The sequence below is a fragment of the Zea mays genome, chromosome 9, assembly GCF_902167145.1.
Source record: "Zea mays cultivar B73 chromosome 9, Zm-B73-REFERENCE-NAM-5.0, whole genome shotgun sequence".
NCBI lineage: Eukaryota > Viridiplantae > Streptophyta > Magnoliopsida > Poales > Poaceae > Zea > Zea mays.
In genome coordinates, this window is record NC_050104.1 from 140,471,519 (window position 1) to 140,496,074 (window position 24,556).

Sequence of the window (24,556 nt, forward strand, 5' to 3'; positions counted from 1 at the left end):
CCAAGCATTATTTTAATGCTATAAATTCTCCCCTACCGTGAGTAGTAAAATTCTGATACAATAATATGGGCAGTAAATCATCTATCTATGCAGTTGATAGATGTAGTGACAACATGTGCATATGTGGTCACTGGATTATGGTATTTATGGAGTTTTGAAGGATTCCAAATACATAATCACCAATCACAAATTTGCAATGCTTGGAAAGTCTTTGTGACTTACAGCATCCTGGTCAAATATGGTACATTCGACCTAGTGAATCCTTCTTTCTGAAAGGATACACAAAGTATGGTATGTTCAGTGTAAATATGTGCAACATATTTTGAACATACATTACTTATCGACGGAGTTCAAGATAGAGGATATGAATTGAAAGAGATTTCCAATTCAAAGTAAACTATCTTAAGTATCTTGGATACAAAGTTGTCTATATCCAACGTATATTGAAGAAATTCAATATAATGGAATCATAGTCATTTGATTCTTTCAGATCATGAAATGTGCTATTATATCTTGCAAGAGCATCCGGCCGGATATTGCTTTGCAATGATTTGCTAGCTAACAGCACATGAGATCGAGTTATGATCTCCAGGTGTACTCATGCTCTCCTTATGTTTGGATATACTGATCTTGGATATCTATAGAAGATCCCCAGGTACAAGATCAATGACATACTTCTGGTAAGTTGGACCTACTGTTTGATAAATGTTAATCAACAGAGATTAATGGTCACTTACACTAATCATTCTATAGTACACTTCGTGGGATTGTACAGAATGATATACTACATACAGAGGGTATGTGGTGGTCATGATTTTATATCAGTGACCTTATTATCTATGAAGATAATATTACTTTGTGTTGTTTAGATGAAAAACAAGTTACCAACTAAGTCTCTAACTTACTCCACATTTTAAATGTGTTTGTGAGTACGTATGGGATGACTTAGTGGTGCAGCCAGACTCACAGGAAACGAACCTTAACCTCGTTTTCTGTAGAGCCAGACTGAAAGATTAAATTTGCACGTGCACAGCCAAGCACCCAAGCAAGCCAGACGATACAAACACGAGAGCTACAACATAGGAGCGCAGCCAGGCTGCTAGGCCACGGCGGCAAACCCGAATTTTTTGCATTTTGGTCCTTCATCGGAAAAAATTCACGTTTGGACCCTAAAAAATTTTAATGTCATTTTTGGACCCTTTACTCGGCGCCGTAGCCTGTGGCGCCGAGGTAACACAGCTCGGCGCCATAGGCTATGGCGCCGAGGTACGTGCTGCGTTGGCACAAACGGACGTCGTGGCGCCGACGTGGTACCGAGCTCGGCGCCATAGATCATGGCGCCGAGCTCCGTTCTATATAGAAAACTTGTCTAGCTCAGTTGGTTAAAATACATGGCTCTTAACCCTGTGGTCGTGGGTTCGAGCCCCACAGTGGGTGTTTTTTAATACTTTTTGTCTTTGTCACTTATTTATTTTTTTGTTGTCCATATTTTTCGTTTATGTCGTTGATTTGTCCGTCATGATTTATTTCTCATCCAATTTTATTTTTGTGACTGATTTGTTTATTCGTCCAGATTTTTTTATCCGGCGAGCACAGCAACTGTATATGCAGTAAATTCTAAAATATATCATCTATGAGACAAGTATATAATGGAGTATACTTTTATTTAGTGCAGAAGAAAAAAAGATGAATATGTGTGCTTCTTTTTAGTGGGAATATGTTATTATGTATTTAAAATTTATGTTCAAAAGAACTCAATGAAAATATAATATTTTTATTTGATCACGATTGAAGTAAGAGTGTTCTCATTTGATTTTTATTGTGGTTAGCTGAGCAAACAAGGGGAGAAGTTGACGGCTTGTGAGCACTGTGGCACACATCTGCTGTGCTCGCCGGATAAAAAAATCTGAACGAATAAACAAATCAGTCACAAAAATAAAACTGGATGGGAAATAAATCAAGACAAATAAATCAACGACATAAACGAAAAATATGAACAAAAAAAATAAATAAGTGACAAATACAAAAAGTATTAAAAAACGTCCACCACGAGGCTTGAACCCACAACCTCAGGGTTAAGAGTTTTATATTTTACCAACTGAGCTAGACAAGTTTTCTATACAAAACAGAGCTCGGCGCCATGATCTATGGCGCCGAGCTCGGTACCACGTCGGCGCCACGACGTCCGTTTGTGCCAACGCAGCACGTACCTCGGCGCCATAGCCTATGGCGCCGAGCTGTGTTACCTCGGCGCCACAGGCTACGGCGCCGAGTAAAGGGTCCAAAAATGACATTAAAATTTTTTAGGGTCCAAACGTGAATTTTTTTCCTATGAAGGACCAAAATGCAAAAAATTCGGGCGGCAAACACGCCCGTATAGTCAGTCTCTACTCAACAATTTCAAAAGCGTGAAGTTCCGTCCACCTCGTCGTCTCCGCGTCTGCCACCCACTCAACAACGCGGCGGCAAATCGCGGCCGGTTGGCTGGCGATCGCCGCCTCCTACCCCTCGCCAGCGGCCCGCTCCAGAAGCAATGGCGCTGGACCTTGCCATCGGGGGCTCGGCGGCCCGCAGGGCCGAGACCCAAACCCTAGCGCCCGTGTTGCTCATGGGCCCGCCGCCTCCACCGCCGATCCCGCCGATGACGGGGATGTACTTCGTGGGGCCCCCGACCACAGGGGCGCTCCTGCCGCTCCCGATCCCCGTGGCGCTCCCGCACGAGGTCATCATGTACATGGACGAGTGTCGGAGCCGCTCCCTCCTCAAGGTGAAGTTCGAAGCTTAAAGCTCGCACGCATGGCTGTTCCTTATGGTGTAATTTCTTGTGCATCCGTGGTTGATTTTGGGAAGTGACGTTTCACGTGGTCTAGTTCATTTCCAACGCGGGGATTGAGCCTTCGCTAGAGGACGAGCGGAGGAGGGAGCGGGTAGTACGCGAGCTCGGCAAGGTAATGGGGGTTAGGATTTTCGGGCTTAAAAGTTTCTGCTTGCAATGCTGGTCGAAATTGATCTTTTCATCTGGTGGTGACTTTGTTGCAGATAGTAATGGATTGGGCAAGGAGGGTGGCCTACGAGCAGGGCAAACAGCACTGGATCACATCAGCCACCGTGTTAACCTTCGGCTCTTATGCCTTGGGGGTAAGGAGGATGCCAAATTTGTCTGTAATTTCTTGGAAACCTTATTGGTGATATAACATCCAGTTTAATTGTTCATGGTGTTGATTTAGAATGATCTATTTGTGTATGTTGAAGTGTATAAGTGGATTTAGAATGATCTATTTGTATATGTTGATTTAGAATGATCTATTTGTATATGTTGAAGTGTATAAGTGGATTGACTAACTTCTAATAGCTTAAGCTTTTGGGTTGAACTGGTCAGTGCGTCCACTCTAACATAGTATCAAAGCTAGAGATCTTGAGTTTGAATCCTATCAGAGACTTTATTTGTTTCTTTTGCTGCACGTGATATGTGAGTGAGGATGTTGAAGTGCATAAGTGGATTAGCTACCTTCTTCTAATAGCTTAAGTTTTTTGGGTTGAACTGGTTAGTGCGTCCACTCTAACATAGTATCAGAATGGCATAGGCTTTATTTGTGTCCCTGTCCCTTTGTTTTCATGTTTGCGCCTTTCTCTCTGGCTGCATGTGAGCGGGGGTATTGAAGTGTATAAGTGGATTGCATCTTTCTCTCTAGCTGCATGTGAGTCAGTGTGTGGACTGTGGACGTGTATAAATGGATTGCCTACCTTCTCCTAATAGCTTAAGCTTTTGGGTTGAACTGATTAGTACATCCACTCTAACACTATAGTGTTTGTGTTGCATTTACTTCATGTTTTGTATGTTGTGTTCTCTTTAAACAAATTAATTGTTGCCGAAATTGATATCACTAGTCTTTAATCGCACGGACCTTTTCCGGCAAAGCATTAAGTTTATCAGCTAGTGTCGGGGACCATAATTAGGGGTACCCCCAAGACTCCTAAACTCGGCTGGTAACCACCATCAGCACAAGCTGCAAAGGCCTGATGGACGCAATACAGGTCAAAGCTCCGTCCACTCAAGGGACACGATCTCGCCTCGCCCGAGCCCGACCTCGGGCAGGAACAGTAGACCCAGGTAGATTCACGCCTCGCCCGAGGGCCTCCTCAAGTAACGAGCACTCCTTCGACTCACCCGAGGCCCAGCTCGGGCAGGCTTCGCAGTGAAGCAACCTTGGCCAGATCGCCTCGCCAACCGACCGTATCGCAGGAGCATTCAATGCAAGGATTGCCTGACACTTTATCCTGACGCGCGTTCCTCAGTCGACAGGCCGAAGTGACCGCAGTCACTTCGCCCCTCCACTGACTGACCTGACAGGAAAACAGCGTCGCCTGCCCTGCTCCGACTGCTGTGCCACCCGCCAGGGTGAGGCTGACAGCAGCCGAGTCCAGCCTCAGGCGCCATAGGAAGCTCTGCCTCGCCCGACCCCAGGGCTCGGCCCCCGCCTCGACCTCGGAAGACGATCTCCGCCTCGCCCGACCCCAGGGCTCGGACTCCGCCTCGACCTCGGAAGACAGTCTCCGCCTCGCCCGACCCCAGGGCTCGGACTCCGCCTCGACCTCGGAAGACGGTCTCCGCCTCGCCCGACCCCAGGGCTCGGACTCAGCCTCGACCTCGGAAGACGGTCTCCGCCTCGCCCGACCCCAGGGCTCGGACTCAACCTCGACCTCGGAGGAATCACCGCCTCGCCCGACCTTGGGCTCGGACCGACCATGTTACAGGGGGGTACATCATTACCCTACCCCTAGCTAGCTTAGGCTACGGGGAACAAGACCGGCGTCCCATCTGGCTCGCCCCGACAAACAAGTAATGATGGCACCCCGCGTGCTCCCGTGACGACGGCAGTTCTCAGCCCCTACGGAAGCTAGGAGACGTCAGCAAGGACCCGACAGCCCCGACAGCTGTGCTTCTACAGGGCTCGAGCGCTCCTCCGACGGCCACGACACCACATGAACAGGGCACCAACACCTCTCCGACAACCACGTCGGCATGTACATAGGGCTCTGGCTCCTCTCTGCTAGACACGTTAGCACATTGCTACACCCCCATTGTACACCTGGGCCTTCTCCTTACATCTATAAAAGGAAGGTCCAGGGCCCTCGTACGAGAGGGTGGCCGCGCGGGAGGACGGGCTGACGAGCAGGCTCTCTCTCTCTCCCTCGCGAACGCTTGTAACCCCCTACTGCAAGCGCATCCGCCCTGGGCGCAGGACAACACGAGCCGCGGTTCCCTTTTTCCCCCTTGTGTTCCGTCTCGCGCCGACCCATCTGGACTGGGACACGCAGCGACAATTTACTCGTCGGTCCAGGGACCCCCTGGGGTCGAAACGCCGACAGTTGGCGCGCCAGGTAGGGAGCTGCTGCGTGTTGACGAACAACTTCCCGTCAAGCTCCAGATGGGTAGTCTCCAGCAACCTCTCCAGCCCGGGACGCTGCTCCGTTTCGGGAGTCTCGAGTTCATGTCCCCCGACGGCAGCTACGACATGGTACTCCTTCCTCCGCCGCGCGACAACGGCAATGGCGGCCGTCAGCCCGCCCGGCGGCGGCGGAATCGACGACGTCTTCCCCCCGTGGCGGAAGAGCAGCATCCGGGCCTGTCCCGTCACCTTCCCCGCCGCAGGAGGAGGAGGCGGGGCAACTATGGCCAAGCAGGAGGCGGCACCTCGTTGGTTGTCGAGCGAGTCAACGACGCCGGCGCCCCAGCGGGGGACACGTCGGGCGTTGACCTCGCGTCTGAGACGAAGGCGAGCGTCGTTTCCCCGCAACACGCCAACCCCAAGCGGACTTCGTCACCATCCGTCGATCAAGAGGTACCGTCCGTTTTCCACCCTGTGCCTTTTAGATTCAGCTTCGACCCACCAAGCGACCCCGCTTCGGTGGACGCTTTCATAAAGGCATATCCTAACCTTCCGGGGTACCATATGTGGTCAACCTGGGACCGACTAACGGCCGTCTCAACCTATGGGCCCCCGGGTTCCGAGGAAGATGACGAGCCCGACTCTGGTTGGGATTTCTCCGGGCTCGGTAACCCCAGTGCCATGCGAGACTTCATGGCCGCATGTGACTACTGCCTCTTCGACTACTCCGATGGTGGCCACAGCCTCGACGACGAGGACTGTGGCCCAAGTCGCGAATGTTTCCACGTCGATCTAGGGGGTCTCGACGAAGGCAACCACCTTGGTATGCCGGAGGACGGCGATCCCCCTAGGCCTGCGCCTCGCGTTGACATCCTTCGGGAGCTAGCTGTGGTCCCAGTCTCTGCGGGGGGTCAGGACACACAGCTCGAGCAAATCCGCGAGATGCAGGCCAGGCTCGACGAGGAAGCAGGACAACTTGTGCAGCTCCGGCAGAACATCGGGCAGGAGTGGGCAGGCCGAGCGCCAGCCGGAGAAGCGCGTCATCTGGCCCAGGACGTCCAGCACCGCATCGCTGACGATGCCAGGGCAAGGCTGCCCTCGGCTTCCAGTGGGGTCGGCCAGAACCTGGCTGCAGCAGCAATACTACTCCGAGCGATGCCGGAGCCATCCACCACCGAGGGGCGGCGTATCCAGGGAGAGTTCAAGAATCTCCTGGAGGATGCCGCGGTCCGACGGGCCGAAAGCTCTGCCTCCCGAAGGCAGGGGTACCCCCCGGAGCATCGCGCCGCGACTTCCCGATTCATGCGGGAAGCCTCGGTCCACACCGGGCGCACGCGGGACGCAACGCCTGCAGCCCCGGGCCGCCTCGACAACGAGCACCACCGCCGCGACCGTCGAGCCCACCTCGACGAGAAGGTGCGCCGAGGCTACCACCCCAAGCGTGGGGGACGCTACGACAGCGGGGAGGATCGGAGTCCCTCGCCCGAACCACCCGGTCCGCAAGCTTTCAGCCGCCATACGACGGCCACCGTTCCCCACCCGGTTCCGACCCCCGACTACCATCACCAAGTACTCGGGGGGGGGGGGGGGACAAGGCCGGAACTGTGGCTCGCGGACTACCGGCTGGCCTGCCAGCTGGGTGGAACGGACGATGACAACGTCATCATCCGCAACCTCCCCCTGTTCCTCTCCGACGCCGCCCGGGCCTGGCTGGAGCATCTGCCTCCCGCGCAGATCTCCAACTGGGACGACCTGGTCAAAGCCTTCGCCGGCAACTTCCAGGGCACATACGTGCGCCCTGGGAACTCCTGGGATCTCCGAAGCTGCCGCCAGCAACTAGGAGAATCCCTGCGGGACTACATCCGGCAATTTTCGAAATAGCGCACCGAACTGCCCAACATCACCGACTCAGATGTCATCGGCGCGTTCCTCGCCGGCACCACTTGCCGCGACCTGGTGAGCAAGCTGGGTCGCAAGACTCCCACCAGGGCGAGCGAGCTGATGGACATCACCACCAAGTTCGCCTCTGGTCAGGAGGCGGTCGAGGCCATCTTCCGGAAGGACAACCAGCCTCAGGGGCGCCTGCAGGAAGACGTCCCCGAGGCGTCCGCTCAGCGCGGCACAGAGAAGAAGGGCAAGAAGAAGTCGCAAGCGAAACGCGACGCCGCCGACGCAGATCTTGTCGCCGCCGCCGAGCACAGGAACCCTCGGAAGCCTCCCAGAGGGGCCAACCTGTTCGACAAGATGCTCAAGGAGTCGTGCCCCTATCATCAGGGTCCCGTCAAGCACACCCTTGAGGAATGCGTCATGCTTCGGCGCTACTTCCATAAGGCCGGGCCCCCAGCGGAAGGTGGCAAAGGCCACGACAACGACAAGAAGGAGGGCCACAAAGCAGAGGAGTTCCCCGAGGTCCACGACTGCTTCATGATCTACGGTGGGCAAGTGGCGAACGCCTCGGCTCAGCACCGCAAGCAGGAGCGCCGGGAGGTCTGCTCGGTGAAGGTAGCGGCGCCAGTCTACCTAGACTGGTCCGACAAGCCCATCACCTTCGACCAAGGCGACCACCCCGACCGCGTGTCGAGCCCGGGGAAGTACCCGCTCGTTGTCGATCCCGTCATCGGTGACGTCAGGCTTACCAAGCTCCTCATGGACGGAGGCAGCAGCCTCAACATCATCTACGCCGAGACCCTCGGGCTTTTGCAGATCGATCTGTCCACGATCCGGGCCGGTGCGGCGCCCTTTCACGGGATCATCCCCGGGAAGCGCGTCCAACCCCTTGGGCAACTCGATCTGCCCGTCTGCTTCGGGACTCCCTCCAACTTCCGAAAGGAAACCCTCACGTTCGAGGTGGTCGGGTTCCGAGGAACCTACCACGCAGTGCTGGGGAGACCATGCTACGCCAAGTTCGTGGCCGTCCCCAACTACACCTACCTCAAGCTCAAGATGCCGGCCCCCAACGGGGTCATCACCGTCGGATCCACGTACCGACACGCGTACGAATGCGACGTGGAGTGCGTGGAGTACGCTGAGGCCCTCGCCGAATCCGAGGCCCTCATCGCCGACCTGGAGAGCCTCTCCAGGGAGGTGCCAGATGCGAAGCGCCACGCCGGCAACTTCGAGCCAGCAGAGGCGGTTAAGTCCGTCCCTCTCGACTTCAGCAACGATGCCTCCAAGCAAGTCCGGATCGGCTCCGAGCTCGACCCCAAATAGGAAGCAGTGCTCGTCGACTTTCTCCGCGCGAACGCCGAGGTTTTTGCGTGGAGTCCCTCGGACATGCCTGACATACCGAGGGATGTCGCCGAGCACTCGCTGGACATCCGAGCTGGGGCCCGACCCGTGAAGCAGCCTCTGCGCCGATTCGACGAAGAAAAGCGCAGAGCCATAGGCGAGGAGATCCACAAGCTGATGGCTGCAGAGTTCATCAAAGAGGTATTCCATCCCGAATGGCTAGCCAACCCTGTGCTTGTGAAAAAGAAAGGTGGGAAATGGAGGATGTGTGTAGAATACACTGGTCTAAACAAAGCATGTCCGAAGGTTCCCTACCCTCTGCCTCGCATCGATCAAATCGTGGATTCCACTGCTGGGTGCGAAACCCTGTCATTCCTCGATGCCTACTCAGGGTATCACCAAATCAGGATGAAAGAGTTCGACCAGCTCGCGACCTCTTTCATCACACCTTTTGGCATGTACTGCTATATTACTATGCCATTTGGTTTGAGGAATGCAGGCGCGACATACCAAAGGTGCATGAACCACGTGTTCGAAGAGCACATTGGCCGAACGGTCGAGGCTTACGTCGATGACATCGTAGTCAAGACGAGAAAAGCCTCCGACCTCCTCACTGACCTTGAAACGACATTCAAGTGTCTCAAGGCGAAAGGCGTAAAACTCAATCCCGAGAAGTGTGTCTTCGGAGTCCTCCGAGGCATGCTCCTGGGGTTCATCGTCTCCGAGCGGGGCATCGAGGCCAACCCGGAGAAAATCGCGGCCGTCACCAACATGGGGCCCATCAAGGACTTGAAAGGAGTACAGAGGGTCATGGGATACCTTGCGGCTCTGAGCCGCTTCATCTCGCGCCTCGGCGAAAGAGGCCTACCCCTGTACCGTCTCTTAAGGAAGACCGAGCGCTTCACTTGGACCCCCGAGGCCGAGGAAGTCCTCGGGAACTTAAAGGCGCTCCTTACAAGCGCGCCCATCTTGGTGCCCCCCGCTGCCGGAGAAGCCCTCTTGATCAACGTAGCCGCAACCACTCAGGTGGTCAAGGCCGCGATCGTGGTCGAGAGACGAGAAGAAGGGCATGCATTGCTCGTCCAGAGGTCGGTCTACTTCATCAGTGAGGTACTGTCCGAGACCAAAATCCGCTACCCGCAAATTCAGAAGCTAATGTACGCGGTAATTCTGACGCGGCGAAAGTTGCGACACTACTTCGAGTCTCATCCGGTGACTGTGGTGTCATCCTTCCCCCTGGGGGAGATCATCCAGTGCCGAGAGGCCTCGGGTGGGATTGCAAAGTGGACGGTGGAGATCATGGGCGAGACAATCTCGTTCGCCCCTCGGAAGGCCATCAAGTCCCAAGTCTTGGCGGACTTTGTGGCTGAATGGGTCGACACCCAGCTTCCAGCAGCTCCGATCCAACCGGAACTCTGGACCATGTATTTCGACGGGTCGCTGATGAAAACAGGAGCGGGCGCGGGCCTGCTCTTCATCCCACCCCTCGGGAAGCACCTCCGCTACGTGCTGCGCCTCCATTTCCCGGCGTCAAACAACATGACCGAGTACGAGGCTCTGGTTAACGGGTTGCACATCGCCATCGAGTTAGGGGTTTGGCGCCTCGACGCTCGTGGCGACTCGCAGCTCGTCATCGACCAAGTCATGAAGAACTCCCATTGCCGCGACCCGAAGATGGAGGCCTACTGCGATGAGGTTCGGCGCCTGGAAGACAAGTTCTACAGGCTCGAGCTCAACCACATCGCTCGACGGTACAATGAGACTGCGGACGAGCTGGCTAAGATAGCCTCGGGACGGACAACGGTTCCCCCGGACGTCTTCTCCCGAGACCTACATCAACCCTCCGTCAAGACCAACAACACGCCTGAGCCCGGGGAGGCCTCGACCCAGCCCGAGGCACCCTCGGCCCCCGAGGTTGAGGCACTACGGGTCGAGGAAGAGCGTAATGGGGTCACGCCTAATCGAAACTGGCAGACCCCGTACCTGCAATATCTCTACCGAGGAGAGCTACCCCTCGACAGAGCCGAAGCTCGGCGACTGGCGCGGCGCGCCAAGTCGTTCGTCTTGCTGGGTGACGAGAAGGAGCTCTACCACCGCAGCCCCTCAGGCATCCTCCAGCGATGCATATCCATCGCCGAAGGTCAGGAGCTATTACAAGAAATACACTCGGGGGCTTGCGGTCATCACGCAGCACCTCGAGCCCTCGTTGGAAACGCCTTTCGACAAGGTTTCTACTGGCCGACCGCGGTGGCCGATGCCACTAGGATTGTACGCACCTGCCAAGGGTGTCAATTCTACGCAAGGCAGACACACCTGCCCGCTCAGGCCCTGCAAACAATACCCATCACCTGGTCGTTTACTGTATGGGGTCTGGACCTCGTCGGTCCCTTGCAGAAGGCACCCGGGGGCTTCACGCACCTGCTGGTCGCTATCGACAAATTCTCCAAATGGATCGAGGTCCGACCCCTAAACAGCATCAGGTCCGAGCAGGCGGTGGCGTTCTTCACCAACATCATTCATCGCTTTGGGGTCCCGAACTCCATCATCACCGACAACGGCACCCAGTTCACTGGCAGGAAGTTCCTGGACTTCTGCGAGGACCACCACATCCGGAAGGACTGGGCCGCCGTAGCTCACCCCATGACGAATGGGCAGGTAGAGCGTGCCAACGGCATGATTCTGCAGGGACTTAAGCCGAGGATCTACAACGACCTCAACAAGTTCGGCAGGCGATGGATGAAGGAACTCCCCTCGGTGGTTTGGAGTCTGAGGACGACGCCAAGCCGAGCCACGGTCTTCACGCCGTTTTTTCTAGTCTATGGGGCTGAGGCTATCTTGCCCACAGACTTAGAATACGGCTCCTCGAGGACAAGGGCGTACGACGACCAAAGCAACCAGACCAGCCGAGAAGACTCACTACACCAGCTGGAAGAGGCTCGGGACATGGCCTTACTACACTCGGCACGGTATCAGCAGTCTCTGCGACGCTACCACGCCCGAGGGGTTCGGTCCCGAGACCTCCAGGTGGGGGACTTGGTGCTTTGACTACGACAAGACGCCCGAGGGCGCCACAAGCTCACCCCTCCCTGGGAAGGGCCGTTCATCATCGCCAAGATTTTGAAGCCCGAAACATACAAGCTGGCCAACAGTCAGGGCGAGGTCTACAACAACGCTTGGAACATCCGACAGCTACGTCGCTTTTACCCTTAAGATGTTTTCAAGTCGTTCATATACCTCGTTCTCTTTACATACACAAATAGAGTCTAACCGTCAAGGAAGGGTCAGCCTTTTCTCGGCAAAGCCTGACTCTCCCTCGGGGGCTAGAAGGGGGGAACCCCCTCTGCGTCAAAATTTTCCTCGGAAAAAGTCTTTCTGCCAGAACATCTTTCGCGCTTTTCGACTACTTCGATAGTGGGATCCTGAAAACGACGGAGTACACGTAAGCGGCAAGGCCGACCGAGCCGAGGGACTCCTATGCCTCCGGGATACGGATACCTCACTCATCACCTTCTGCGATAAGTAATTCACGCTCGGATAAGCGATTCTGCTGACCGAACAAGTCTTAACGCTCGAAAACTTTTCTGCCGAAACGATTTTTCGTGCCTTCTCGACTATATCGATAACAGAATCCTGCGGACGAGTAAGAGTACACGTAAGCGGCGAGGCCGACCGAGTCGAGGGACTCCTATGCCTCCGGGATACGGATACCTCACTCATCACCTTCCGCGATAAGTAACTCTCGCTCGGATAAACGATTCTGCTACTGACAAACAAGTCCTGATACTCGAAACAAGGGGAAAAGAAACACAGCTTTATAACACAACGATGATATGTTTGGGCCTCGACGGCCGCAAAAAACATACGCGTACTACAGGCAAACTGTTCCTGCAGGTTCAGACATCAATAAGGGGAGCAGCAGCACCCTCGGCGTCGACTCCACCTTCGGCGGAATCCGACCCGGCCTCGGACAACGACACGGTCGGAGAATCTCCACCTCGAAGGAAGATGTCAGCACCGCGCCTGGGCCATCGCCGCCAGGGTCTCCTCCAGGAACCCGGCTCGAGCAGACGGCTTGACCGGCCGCTCCGTAGCCTCAGCCAGCTGTCCCTCGAGGACATCAGCCCGGCTCATGGCCTCGGCAGCCCGACTCCAGGGTTGGTCCTGCCAGTGGACGACCTGGCCAGGTTCCAGCCGCCGCTGCTACGCCTCCTCGGCCTGGGAAGTCACCTGCTCCTGGGCCGACGAAGTTTCTTCTCGAGCCGACTCCGCCTCTGTCCACGCTGACACCGCTGCCTCCGGCTCCGGCTCATCGCAGAGCGGCCGAGGGTTTCTTTAACTAAACAAGAGAAGCCTTGGGTGGCAAGGCCGACCGAGCCGAGGGACTCCTACGCCTCCGGGATACGGATACCTCACTCGTCACCTTCCGCACATGGCAACTCACACTTGGTTAAGCGGTCCAGCTAGCCGACAGGCAAGTCCCGGTGCTCATAATGAGGAAGAAACACGGTATTGCACTCAAAATACCTAGATGTTCCGGCCCCGACAACCACAATGAACAGACACCGGCACTCAAGGTGCCATTACAAACGGAACTCCGGTTCCACTCCCGCGGGTATGAACAACCTCCACATCGGAGGGCCTGCGGGACGACAAGCTCCGGGTGGCTCGTCGCCGACCACTACAGCAGCGACAACGACCTCCGCTCCGGGCGGCCAAACAGCAGCAGCGATGACCTCAGGGCAGACGCTGTTGCGACAAGGCCCTCGCCCGCGTCCCCACTCGAGGGGCGAGGACAAGCTATCAAAGCCAAAGAGCCGGAGGTCGGTCCGCGGGTGGCGCTGACGATCTCGTCGGCGGGGAAGCCTTCTCCGGCTGCCACCACCTCAGCACCGACGATGGCAGCCACCTGCCTACCGGCAGATCCCCACTCAAGTCCTCCCGGACGGGCGAGCACCGACCTCCGCGCGGAGGCATCGTGCCGGAGCGAGGGCAGGACAGCCCAAGAACACGAACGCCGCCCTAGCAGCGTGCGACGTCTTGGGCGGTCCCCCGGTGCGCGCGGCGTAACAGTCGCCTGTACGGCGGGCAGATAGCCACACTCCGCCCAGCGGTGGGAGGTGGCACCGGAAGCTGCGCCAGAGCCAGCTGAGCCAGCAAACCAGGCATGCTGGAGCTGACGACGCTTGCGGCCAATCGGCCCCGCGTTGTCGAAGTCTGCCCCCTCCGCTAGGCCGGTGAGCGCCATCTCCCCTGAATGCTGAAGGAGGAGGTGGCCCGCCGGCCCGTACGGGAGGTAGAGCTCCGGCTCAGCTCGTCCCCCGCCCCAGCAAGGATGATGAAGATCCTTGAAGCTGAGGGCGGGGCAGAGGCCGCAGCCCGGCTTGCTTCTCCCCACCATCGAACTGGTGGTCACCGTCCTGGGTGACCATTGGTGAGGGGATGCAGCCGGGTTGCCTGATGAAAATCCTTGAAGCCGAGCGATGGCTGAAAGGTGCCAACTTCCACGAAGTTACGCTCCTCCAACGGCAGCAAGACGAAAGCAACGCGGGCACTCCCCATCCGGGGGCTCGGAAGGCGGAAGGACGCAATGCATGAGGAGAGTGCGAAGGCATGGCTACCACTCGGGGGGGTCGCGATCCCTTTTTAAAGGCGACTCTCCCCGCTCGCGTCCTCAGGCGTCGCAGACTAAGTCTTCACCAACGCGCTCCAGGGTCCTCCCCCTACGACACGGGGTTGGGTCCCATGCGTCATGCGAGCTGGCCAAGGACAGAAGAAGCCAAACCGCCGCGCGCGGAGCGTGTAACCGCCCAGCGGTTACAAGCACTCCTCCATCTTCGCCTAAACCAACGGGTGAAAGGGCGGACCGCCATGCAGGCGGCATGCAACTGCACCACAGGGACGCACCCTTTCGACTTCGACGCGTCCAGCATGGAGGCCCAGGCCCACACGTCATGTAACCGGCGCGCCGGTTACTACGTGCGAAAAACTGCACCGCCACTTGCGCCAGTACCGCGCCTTCTCGACTGCGGAACCGGTGCCGCGACTCGAGGCAAGTAGGCAACCCTGCGCATAGCCCAACAGTGCCAACCAAGCGCATCGGTCACGGGTCAGTCAGCCGCGGGAGAAGGCGCGACGGTCGATATGGCCAAAAGTGGGCCGGCAGTAATGGCGGCGGCAGGCTGGCGGAAGCAGCAGTCAAATCGTTTGTAGGCTCACGTCCTTTCCTGGAGCAGCAGGGGAGCCTTCTCCCACGGCGCGGAGACGACGCGCCCGTGTTCCGTCCCTCGAACGGCTCGCGCAACGGCTGCCCCGTGAACCACTCGTCTTGTCGCATTAACTCCGCGGCAGGGCAGGCAACACCTTTGGCAGGCGAAGCGGGCGACGCTTCACCTCCGCCATGATGACCGCGTCAAAAAAGGTGTGCCACATCGTTCAATTTCGTATCCTCTTCCCCTTTTCTCTCTCTTGCTACAGGGACCGGGAAAGGGGATACTCCGAAAGGGATCCTTCTCTGCGAAGGAAGCGGGCCCCGAGCCCTCCTACTGATCAGGGGTTCGAAGGCTGGCCCCTCGGAAGGGTTCGACAGCCACCCCAGAGCACTCGGGCTCCGCGCCCACTACTGATCAGAGGATCGAAGGCTGGCCCCTCGGAAGGGTTCGACAGCCGCCTCAGAGCACTCGGGCTCCGTGCCCACTACTGGTCAGAGGTTCGAAGGCTGGCCCCTCGGAAGGGTTCGACAGCCGCCTCAGGCCTCTCGGGCTCCGCGCCCACTACTGATCAGGGGTTCGAAGGCTGGCCCCCCGAAGGGTTCGACAGCCGCCCCAGAACACGCAGAGCGAGGGATGACTCTGGGTACGTCCGATACATGGCCGAAGCTCGGGCTACGCTCCCGAGGTACCCTAGGACATTTCCGAGACCAGCAGGAGCGATTCTGTAACAGAATCCCATCAGAGGGAGGCATCGAGCCCTCGGACCCTATCAAACGGGACCGGGTCCGGCAAATCACCTGCAAATACTTTTGGAGCGTGCCTCTGGGCCACTAGCCGACCCTTATCGAACGGGGCACGGGCGTCCACTCGGATCGCCCGTTAGCAACTCACTGGAGACACCATGTTCGGCGCCCTCCGAGGGCAACATGGCGCTTTCCCCCCCCCCTCCTCCTTGCGGAAAGGTGACGAAGGGGCGTATGATAAAAGCCGAGTCAGTCCTTGGTCGTCCTCTCGCTCTGTGCAGAGGCTCGGGGGCTGCTCTCGCAAACCCGGCTCCGGCCAAACCGTTGACAGCGTCAACATACCAGCCCGAGAACTCGGAACCTGACCATGCACCCGGACTACGATCAGATCGCATGAGGGAACAACCAGACCGGCCGAAGCGTCACGAAAGGCACTAAGACCTCGGAGGAGTCAAACCACTCCTCCGAGGCCTCGGGGGCTACACCCGGCGGGTGCGCTCGCGCGCACCCACCGGAACAAAATGCAACCGAGAAAGGCCGGTCCCCTTGCAAAAAAGTGCGATAAAGCCTCCAAGCAAGTACCAACACTCCCTTTGAGGCTCGGGGGCTACTGTCGGGGACCATAATTAGGGGTACCCCCAAGACTCCTAAACTCGGCTGGTAACCACCATCAGCACAAGCTGCAAAGGCCTGATGGGCGCAATACAGGTCAAAGCTCCGTCCACTCAAGGGACACGATCTCGCCTCGCCCGAGCCCGACCTCGGGCAGGAACAGTAGACCCAGGTAGATTCACGCCTCGCCCGAGGGCCTCCTCAAGCAACAGGCACTCCTTCGACTCGCCCGAGGCCCAGCTCGGGCAGGCTTCGCAGTGAAGCAACCTTGGCCAGATCGCCTCGCCAACCGACCGTATCGCAGGAGCATTCAATGCAAGGATTGCCTGACACCTTATCCTGACGCGCGTTCCTCAGTCGACAGGGCCGAAGTGACCGCAGTTACTTCGCCCCTCCACTGACTGACCTGACAGGAAAACAGCGCCGCCTGCCCTGCTCCGACTGCTGTGCCACCCGCCAGGGTGAGGCTGACAGCAGCCGAGTCCAGCCTCAGGCGCCATAGGAAGCTCCGCCTCGCCCGACCCTAGGGCTCGGCCCCGCCCCGACCTCAGAAGACGATCTCCGCCTCGCCCGACCCCAGGGCTCGGACTCCGCCTCGACCTCGGAAGACGGTCTCCGCCTCGCCCGACCCCAGGGCTCGGACTCAGCCTCGACCTCGGAAGACGGTCTCCGCCTCGCCCGACCCCAGGGCTCGGACTCAGCCTCGACCTCGGAAGACGGTCTCCGCCTCGCCCGACCCCAGGGCTCAGACTCAGCCTCGACCTCGGAGGAATCACCGCCTCGCCCGACCTTGGGCTCGGACCGACCACGTTACAGGGGGGTACATCATTACCCTACCCCTAGCTAGCTCAGGCAACGGGGAACAAGACCGGCGTCCCATCTGGCTCGTCACGGCAAACAAGTAATGATGGCACCCCGCGTGCTCCCGTGACGACGACGGTTCTTAGCCCCCTACTGAAGCAAGGAGACGTCAGCAAGGACCCGACAGCCCCGACAGTTGTGCTTCTACAGGGCTCGAGCGCTCCTCCGACGGCCACGACACCACATGAACAGGGCACCAACACCTCTCCGACAGCCACGTCGGCATGTACATAGGGCTCTGGCTCCTCTCTGCTAGACACGTTAGCATATTGCTACACCCCCCATTGTACACCTGGGCCTTCTCCTTACATCTATAAAAGGAAGGTCCAGAGCCCTCGTACGAGAGGGTGGCCGCGCGGGAGGACGGGCTGACGAGCAGGTTCTCTCTCTCCCTCGCGAACGCTTGTAACCCCCTACTGCAAGCGCATCCGCCCTGGGCGCAGGACAACACGAGCCGCGGTTCCCTTTTTTCCCCCTTGTGTTCCGTCTCGCGCCGATCCATCTGGGCTGTGACACGCAGCGACAATTTACTCGTCGGTCCAGGGACCCCCCGGGGTCGAAACGCCGACAGCTAGCGATGCGGTACTGTTAGTTTGTTATAGTATTCATTCTATTTCCACAAGTTACCTTCTGTGCAAGTATGTGTCGGGGTTGCATATCTAACATGATCAGTTTAGTAAATGGTGTCTCTTGTTTTGACAAATCTGCCAATTATGATGACTTTAATAGCTCCTCAATCTTTCTCTGAGTTTGATGAGTTAATGTTTCTGGTGGAGTGACTTGTCAGATTGTATTGCTATTTGCTCCTGTTCGTTAATGTAAGCCCAATGGTTGGTAGGTTAATCAAAACATGCATTCATAAATTTAAGAAGAGAGTTGCTGCTCATATGATGGAGATCCTCTCCACTCAGAAAGAAGTGCTATTTTGTGCATCTACATGGTCTCTAACACACTTTATCAGAAAAATTGTGTTGTGATATGTATATAAAACATAGCAATAGCAAACACATTGATAACACGATGGTAAGACCTTAACTACGGAGGCTGACAGTTAGGGTTCTAGTCCTGGTTTGCACTTGAAAGAAGTTCCTGGCAATCCACATAGTAATTACTGGATGCCAGCCTGGGTTATGGTGTGGCAGTACGGGTGAAACCAGGGTTTGGGCCTTTTCTTGCTTCTCGGGCTTGTGTGGTTGAGGCTCCTTCTATTGATAATGCCTCAGGGAACGCTATTTGTTTCTTAATAAAACATAGCAATATGATTATGATGATTTTTTAGACAGTCTACTCATACTGTTTTCAGGTATCGAATATCAATGTGAAAAAGATAGCTGCCATATGTCTAAAAAGTTCAATTGTGCACAGCTAAAAATGACATATTTGTATGACTTTAAGGACCATGTGAGATTTTTTTTTTAAAATTGAAGTCTGTTTCTATGGTTAATAGCATGCATGAGTTCTGAAAGCTGTAAGCCTGTAACAGAAGTTTAATCCAGGCATGTAATCAGGGAGTTAGAAAGAGCTTCTAGACATGAATTTACATGGCTAACTATATGCAGGTTTTCAAGAATGATCATGATACTTGTGCCTAGAATGTTTTGTTTTGCATTCCAAACCATTGGTAGCATGTCATCATTTTTGGTCGTTGCAAGTGTTTGAGTCAATTAGTTTTTGATAATTTAATTGCATGCAAAGCACCATGCTATGGAATGTTATAATTTGAGTTTGCTTGTTTATACTTTATATCGTATTTGCCTCTGTAGTTGCTCCTTTGAATACTGCGATTTGTACCTTTTTATGACAAACCTTCACTAAAAGTTTGCTACTTTGAAGGCGTATGGACCTGAATCTGATATTGATGTCCTCTGTATTGGCCCTTATATTGCATCACTGCAAGTAAGTGTGAATTTTGAAATTTGTTTTTCTGACAAATTTTGAAATTTACTTGGAATGTGTTCATGTGTTGATCGCAGCACCATTTTTTTGTTGTCCTACGACAAATGCTCGAAGGGAGGCCAGAAGTATCAGAATTGCATTCAATTGAAGGAGCTAAGGTTCCATTGATGCGTTTTAAATTCAATGGGATTTTAGTTGACTTTCCTTATGTTCAACTCCCAGTGATCAATGCTGCAGAGGTAAACATCCGGTTTTCCATTTGTGTTTGTGTACTAGATTATACATTAAATGAGTTATGTTTGTTGATTATGTATAATTTGTATTCTACTTCTCTCAGAACATCCTTTTTGTCTGCTCACCCTGTAACACTGTGCTTTCATCTTTGCAATGCTGTACCTTATAAGCTATTACTTCCTACAGCTTTTGGTAGCATGTGGTGAGTGCCTAATTCTTAAGATCAAGCAATTTCAGTCCAGCACCTTTTTTATTGAACGCGCAGGAGAACTGTACATCTTTATATAAATTAGGGAAAGAAACAAAAGGGTTTACAAAGCAGAGAACCTGCTAAAAATAAGCAAGACCAAGGAGAGAGAGATATCAATAGAGCCGGCCACATTCAAGGCCCTAGCTAAGTCTAAGGATCCCAGACCCTTAGCACCAGCCATAACCCAACACACTGATTCATCTAGGAAGCTCCTCTGAAGCCTCCCCAATGAAGGGGAATCCCCATTAAAGACCATCCTTTTACGATGAAGCCATAAACACCACGCCCCTAGGATAATGACACTGTTAAGACCCTTTTTTTTTTCAAAGCAGCCTCTCCATATTTGCCTGGGGGGTGACTTGACTCGGTTTATCCCTTCACTAGACCCCACTCTTGTGGTAGCCTCTGTCACTGGGTCTACCCATTGGTTGGCTTGTAGAAAAGAGACGCTGTACATGATATCTGGTGCTTATTTTTAGTTCTCACAGGCTGTACACTGTGCAGGCTATGCATGCATTTGATCCCCATGTGCTAGAGAATGTGGATGGGCCAAGCTGGAGATGTCTATCTGGAGTCCGTGCTAATAGACAAATCATTCAATTAGTTCCTAATATGAAGGTCCGACAATCACCTCACTAGATTTATTCAAGTATTCTATCCTTCATTTATTTTGTTTTAGTCTGAGTCTTTTTTTTTGTATTTGAGACATAATGTTGTCTCCCATTATAACACTTTTGTTCGTTATGTGCATTCTGCATTCTATATTTCTCAGTTTGGTCTCGTTTAATGTGTTTTGTCAATGCCGAATCAGATGTCCTTTTTTATTAGCACTGTTGAAGTCTATTGCACTTGTTATGACTTCAAGCTTTCTTGCTACCACTCTTCTTATTTTAATTTCCCCTTTTTATGGTGTATCCATGCAGAAATTTCAATATCTATTGCGGTGCCTCAAACTATGGGCAAGAAAAAGAGGACTTGATTGCCATGTAGGTGATTTGTCTACAGTCAATTATGTTTCTACAACTATGCTGTTATTGATTGCCTGATGGTATTTCAGCTACTTGGCTTCTTTGCTGGAATTCATTTGGCTATTCTTGCTGCATATGTTTGCCGCAGACATCCAAATGCTAGTATAAATACTCTGCTGTCTTTGTTCTTCGATATTTTTGTTCACTGGCCGTGGCCTCTTCCAGTGAGTTTGCTTGATCCGCCAGTTCTTTGTGGGGGTCCTGATGGGTGCTCTCTCATGCCCATAATGTTGCCCTGTATTCCACCAGAATTTTGCTCCTCTAGTACAACAGAAAGTACTTTCAGCAAAATCAAAGAAGAACTTCGGCGTGGTTATGCTCTTAGCAAGGTATAGTTATTCTTACTATGTTTCCACTATCACACCATGACATCATGCTGGAATTTAATATACAAATTGCTAGAATGCATATGTTGCAGAGCAGAGAGACCTGACTTGTCATATTATCATATGCTTTTCAATACCTCCCCCCTTTTCTCTTTTTGAGAGCACTTAGAGGGGGGTGAATAGGTGATCCTGTAAAATTAAACACTAAATAGCCACAAAACTTAGTTATAGAAGTGTTAGTGCGATTAATTAGTTGAGAGGCGAGTTCTCGTGGACAAAACAATCACAGAGAAAGCAATCACAAGAGGCACGCGATTTTATCCCGTGGTTCGGCCAAGTAACACTTGCCTACTTCCACGTTGTGGCGTCCTAATGGACGAGGGTTGCACTCAACCCCTTTCAAGTGATCAAATGATCAACTTGAATACCACGACTTTCTTCCTTATAGTTTTCTTCCCGTTTGCGAGGAATCTCCACAAGTTGGAGCCTCTCGCCCTTACAATATTGATCACAAAGAAAGCACGGAGTAAGGTTGGGAAGAGCAACACACACAAGACTCAAATTCGCAGCACAACCACGCACACAAGTCACGACTTGAGCTCGAAACACAACACACGGAGTTCGCAACTCAAATGGAGCTCAAATCACTAACACAATGAAGCGAAAGTGCGGGAGCGGAGTCTGGATGCTTTAAAATACTTAGAGAATGCTTGGATGACTCCTCCATGCGCCTAGGGGTCCCTTTTATAGCCCCAAGGCAGCTAGGCGCCGTTGGAGGCAAACTTGGAAGGCCATCCTTGCCTTCTGTCGAGTGGCGCACCGGACAGTCCGGTGCGCCACCGGACAACTACTGTAGTCTGTCCGGTGCGCGATTGCCTTCCAAATCGGGCACAGACGACCGTTGCAGCTCCGGGCCCGTTGGCGCACCGGACACTGTCCGGTGCACACCGGACAGTCCGGTGCCCCCTGCCGACCGTTGGAGCTGCCACGCGTCGCCCCTGGATTGCGCGGCCGACCGTTGGCGCTGGCGACCGTTGGCTCACCGGACAGTCCGGTGCACCACCAGACAATCCGGTGAATTATAGCCGTACGCCGCCGTTTATTCCCGAGAGCGGCGAGTTCACGCGGACCGGCCTGGCGCACCGGACACTGTCCGATGCACCACCGGACAGTCCGATGTGCCAAGCCGAGCTGGAGTTTGCTGCATATAGCCAACTCTTTTTCCAATTCTTTTCTCACTGTTTCTAGCACTTAGACAAAACATATTAGTACTCAAAACAATGCACTAAGTCTAGAAACGTACCTTTTTCTTTGATTTGTACTTCTCACTTTACTTGGCACATAAGAACTTAATTAACCGTGTTGGGCACTTAATCACCAAAACATTATTGAAATTGCTCAAGGGCACATTTCCCTTTCACTTTTGCCGAATTGTTGTATTACATATCTGTCAATTGTGATTGCAAGTTAATTCCTTTGTAGCACTTTGTTACAAGCTACCAAGTAATTTAAACAGAAAGGTATTATTTCTTATTTTGAGTCTCTCTTTTCAATTGTTGAATTTCTCTTTTGTGTGGCCATGTTTCTATTTTCTCTTAATACTTATAGGAAAGGGTTTAAGGTTTTGTTTGAATATTGGACAGCTATAGTGTCTTACAATACAATTTGTGGGTGTATCACTGTATTGGCTTCTTGGAGTCCAGGGTGGATATGGCACAATAAATTTCTCATTTCCCAACAAGGCACTACAACCTTTCACCATTTAACTACTCTGGAAAACACTCCCTGCACCCACTGTGGGACCCACCCAACTCCAACACACCAAATTAGCTCCCTAGATCAATCGATGTGTTTATAGTTTAGATTTTGACTCGCTGGTAGTTTTCCAAATATGTTATGCGGTAAAGTCTTACTTTTAAGTTCTCTAAAATGCTAAATGTCAATGGTTCCATTTCACCCACCTCTATTATTGGTGCAATTCATGATTAAGACTTGCATGTGTCCCTAAGTGTCAGGTTGATAATATTTCATCTGCTTGACTGCTTTTTCCACAGGATACCAGAAGTACTGATTCTGACTGGAGTTGGCTCTTTGCACCTTTTCCATATGGTGCAAGATACAAATGCTTTCTCCGCATAGTTCTCTCTGCTCCGATGGAAGACGAATTGCGTGACTGGGTTGGATGGGTGAAATCACGATTCCGCAATCTTCTTCTCAAGGTTATTTCACCTTTTCTTTGGGCATGTGTGCTTTTCTTTTCCACATTTCTTGGTTGTAGTGTTAATGCTGATCTTGAACTCTCCAATGTTGTTCTGCAGCTGGAGAGTCTAGGTGTTTACTGTGACCCTGATCCCTCAAAACAAGTTGATCATACCATCACTGATCCAAATGTTGTATTCTTCTGGGGTCTCATCTACAGAAGGAGTATTCAAATATGTACAAATTCTCTCAAAGAAGATTTCATGAAAAGTGTCTGCAATAACATCTATGGGAAGGAAAAATGTGCCCATTCAGACATCACAATGGCCGTTGTTGGGCCTCCCCAGCTGCCAAAAAAGTGTCTGTGATCTCTCAGTTTACTCAGAAAAGCTGCCACAACATATGATGGGGACCAACTAATGAAGCAGAACTACAATGCAGTCAGTTAGGCTCAGCTGTCATATTGCGTGCGAGCTTCGATTGTGAATATTACAACAGTAAGAAGCCGCCGCTTCGATTGTGAATATGACAACAGTAAGAAGCCGCCGTTGAAGTCATTTTCAACATCAGATCAGGATTTTTTGCTGCCCTTTTTAAGGGGCTTGTTCATGACATGGAATGGGAGATTTTTTTTTTGTGAAGTGTAGAACAAATGCAGGAGGCTCCTAGGGTTCAAGCATCCAGCAAAATAGGGCCATTCAAGCGACTTATTCCTGTTATGAGTTTTGTGCAGGTACATGCATATTCATGTACACATCATAGCAATTGGAGGTATGGTATAGCTGTATGTAAACTGTACGTATAATGTTTCCAGCAGCAAAAATTGTGTAGATTGCTTCCTGTTAGCACTGCTGCTGGGCACAGATGCTGAGGTCGATGTGGAGGAGATTCTGAATGGAAGCTATACATTCCAGGCTAGTATGGAAGTGTTTTGGATCGATTCGATGCACTTTTGCCTTATAAGCTGCAAAAAAAAGTCTGTGTCCTAGAATCCAAGGATTCTCATGGTAATGAGTAATGATCATGACTCTGATGAAGATAAATGTTTACTCATGCTAAGCTTGATGTGACTGGCCATTATTCTTTCCGATCTCTGTTCTTACAAAAACGTTGAAGGTGCAAGGTTTGAATACAGCCGTTTTGGCTTGTGGCTGAACCAACTTTGTCATAGTTTGGGGCTCATTTGGATCCACGGCAGAATTCTGGTAAAGCTTGCCTCCTTGGTATTGGTAGTGCCTTTTGCATTACTGTGCAATCTTTATTTTGAAAGACCCGATATCAGCTTGACAATCATTGACTGAGTTGTGGGAAATACTCCCTCCGTTTTTTATTTGTCGTGTTTTTATTTGTTGCGATCTAGTTTAAAAATAAAACCAGCTTATTTGTCGTGTTTTTATTTGTTGTGATCTAGTTTAAAAATAAAACCAGCGGACGACAAATATTCGAGAACAGAGGTAGTAGAATATTGGTGTGGAAAGTCTGATGAAGACCTCTGCCTGTATGCATGGGGACGCAAGCTAATTGCAGTTCTTGCTATAACTATAAACGGAACATAGGAGGGCTGGATTGACACTTGGGTG

At 52.9% G+C, this 24,556-nt stretch overlaps 1 protein-coding gene across 1 annotated transcript; it reads left to right on the forward strand.

Annotated features, from left to right (window-relative positions):
* Positions 1 to 2,354: 2,354 nt before the first annotated feature.
* LOC103639211 (nuclear poly(A) polymerase 3) lies at positions 2,355 to 24,035 on the forward strand. The gene is made up of 10 exons (XM_020543904.3): positions 2,355 to 2,767; positions 2,871 to 2,948; positions 3,040 to 3,138; positions 18,877 to 18,939; positions 19,017 to 19,178; positions 19,928 to 20,041; positions 20,347 to 20,409; positions 20,481 to 20,780; positions 22,832 to 22,996; positions 23,096 to 24,035. Exons 1-10 carry the CDS (start codon positions 2,534 to 2,536, stop codon positions 23,342 to 23,344), a joined length of 1,527 nt encoding a protein of 508 aa, XP_020399493.1. The 5' UTR covers positions 2,355 to 2,533; the 3' UTR covers positions 23,345 to 24,035.
* Positions 24,036 to 24,556: the final 521 nt, after the last annotated feature.